At 53.0% G+C, this 1,314-nt stretch overlaps 1 protein-coding gene across 1 annotated transcript in view; it reads right to left on the bottom strand.

The window, feature by feature from the left end:
* GRIN2C (glutamate receptor, ionotropic, N-methyl D-aspartate 2C) overlaps window positions 1-1,314 on the bottom strand; it is a gene marked incomplete at its 3' end in the record, with an annotated part of 8,724 nt that overhangs the window by 3,415 nt on the left and 3,995 nt on the right. The window contains 2 exon segments of the mRNA XM_009073860.1: window positions 672-825; window positions 1,168-1,313. Coding sequence (XP_009072108.1) covers window positions 672-825; window positions 1,168-1,313 — 300 coding nt within the window.

A 1,314-nucleotide genomic window follows, 5' to 3' on the forward strand; every position in this document is an offset into this window, starting at 1 on the left:
CAGGGCTGGTGAGGGTGACCTCAGGGCAGGTTGGACCCTGTGGTGTGGGGGGCACAGGAGGGGGAAGATGTGCCCAGGCTGACAATGTCCCACACCCCGTGGCATCCCTGGCACCTGCACCCACCCACACCCACTCACACGCTCCCCCCAGCTGAGCTGGGACATCACTGCTGTGCCCTTGCCGAGAGCCTCAAGCCCAGCTCGAGCGCTCAGGCTGAATTTTGTGACGACCTTGGCCAGTCTCCTCCCCTTTCTAGGCTGCAGCTTTGCTGTTTTAAAACTCATTAAATAAAACTTTTAGCACTTTTGGTTTCCTACACTTGGCTTCACCACCGGCTCAGGTGACTGTGGCAGAGATGGGGTCCCCAGAGCAGAGCTCTGAGCTGGCAAATCCCCCCACATCCCTGTCCTCCCTTCTTCACATTAAAAAAAATGAATAGGAGCAAACTCCTGAGCCCTGCCTGTGTCTCTCAGCCTGCATCTCCATAATAAAAGGATTATTCAGGCAGGGAAGGAGGAAGCCCCAAAGCCAGCAGCACAATCTCCTTGTATTATGACTTAGCCTTTTCCTTTTTTTCTTAAAAGTTATTAAAACCGACAAACATTTCCAATTTGCATTTGTGGGAAGCACGGGATGAACCTGCAGACAGACAGATGGACACACAGCTCACCCAGAAATGCAGAGGGGGAGACAGTGCCATTGCTCCTGGCCACCATGACGCTGATTCCTGTCTCCACGAAGGGCACGGAGAAATCCACGATCTCGGAGCGCTCCTCGTTGATGGTGAGGGAGCCGATGGCCATGTCTGCACGCTTGTAGTACACCTGGAGAGGGGGCAGATGGGCTCAGGATGGGCAAAAGTTCCCAGACCACTTTCCCCAGGAATTTCCTCATCTCCAGCCTTTCCAACCTTAACTTTTGCCTTTTGTTTTTATGCTATAGCTTCTTAAGTGACCAGAGACACAAACACAACCTGCTGTGGGGTTGTAAATGTTCAGCTGACTCCTCCAGCAAGCCTTGCCTGTAAGTTCATGCCAAGCTGTCCCCTGCCCAGAGTCTCCCCATAGACACCCTGATCCCAGCTCCATCAGGAAAGCCCCAGGACAGGGGTGAGTGGTGCCCACAGAGATGGTTGAAGCAGGAGTTTGAGCCATGCCCACTCTTACCTCACCAATCATGCCATTCCAGACCCCACGGACGATCTTGCCATGTTTGCCGTTGGTCACTAAGTAGAGGTCATAGGAGAACTTCACCGTCTTGGCCAGCTTCTTCAGGATGTCTATGCAGAAGCCCTTACAGCACAGTTTCGTGTA

Source organism: Acanthisitta chloris, unplaced genomic scaffold, assembly GCF_000695815.1.
Source record: "Acanthisitta chloris isolate BGI_N310 unplaced genomic scaffold, ASM69581v1 scaffold7794, whole genome shotgun sequence".
In the NCBI taxonomy this organism is placed as follows: Eukaryota; Metazoa; Chordata; class Aves; order Passeriformes; family Acanthisittidae; genus Acanthisitta; species Acanthisitta chloris.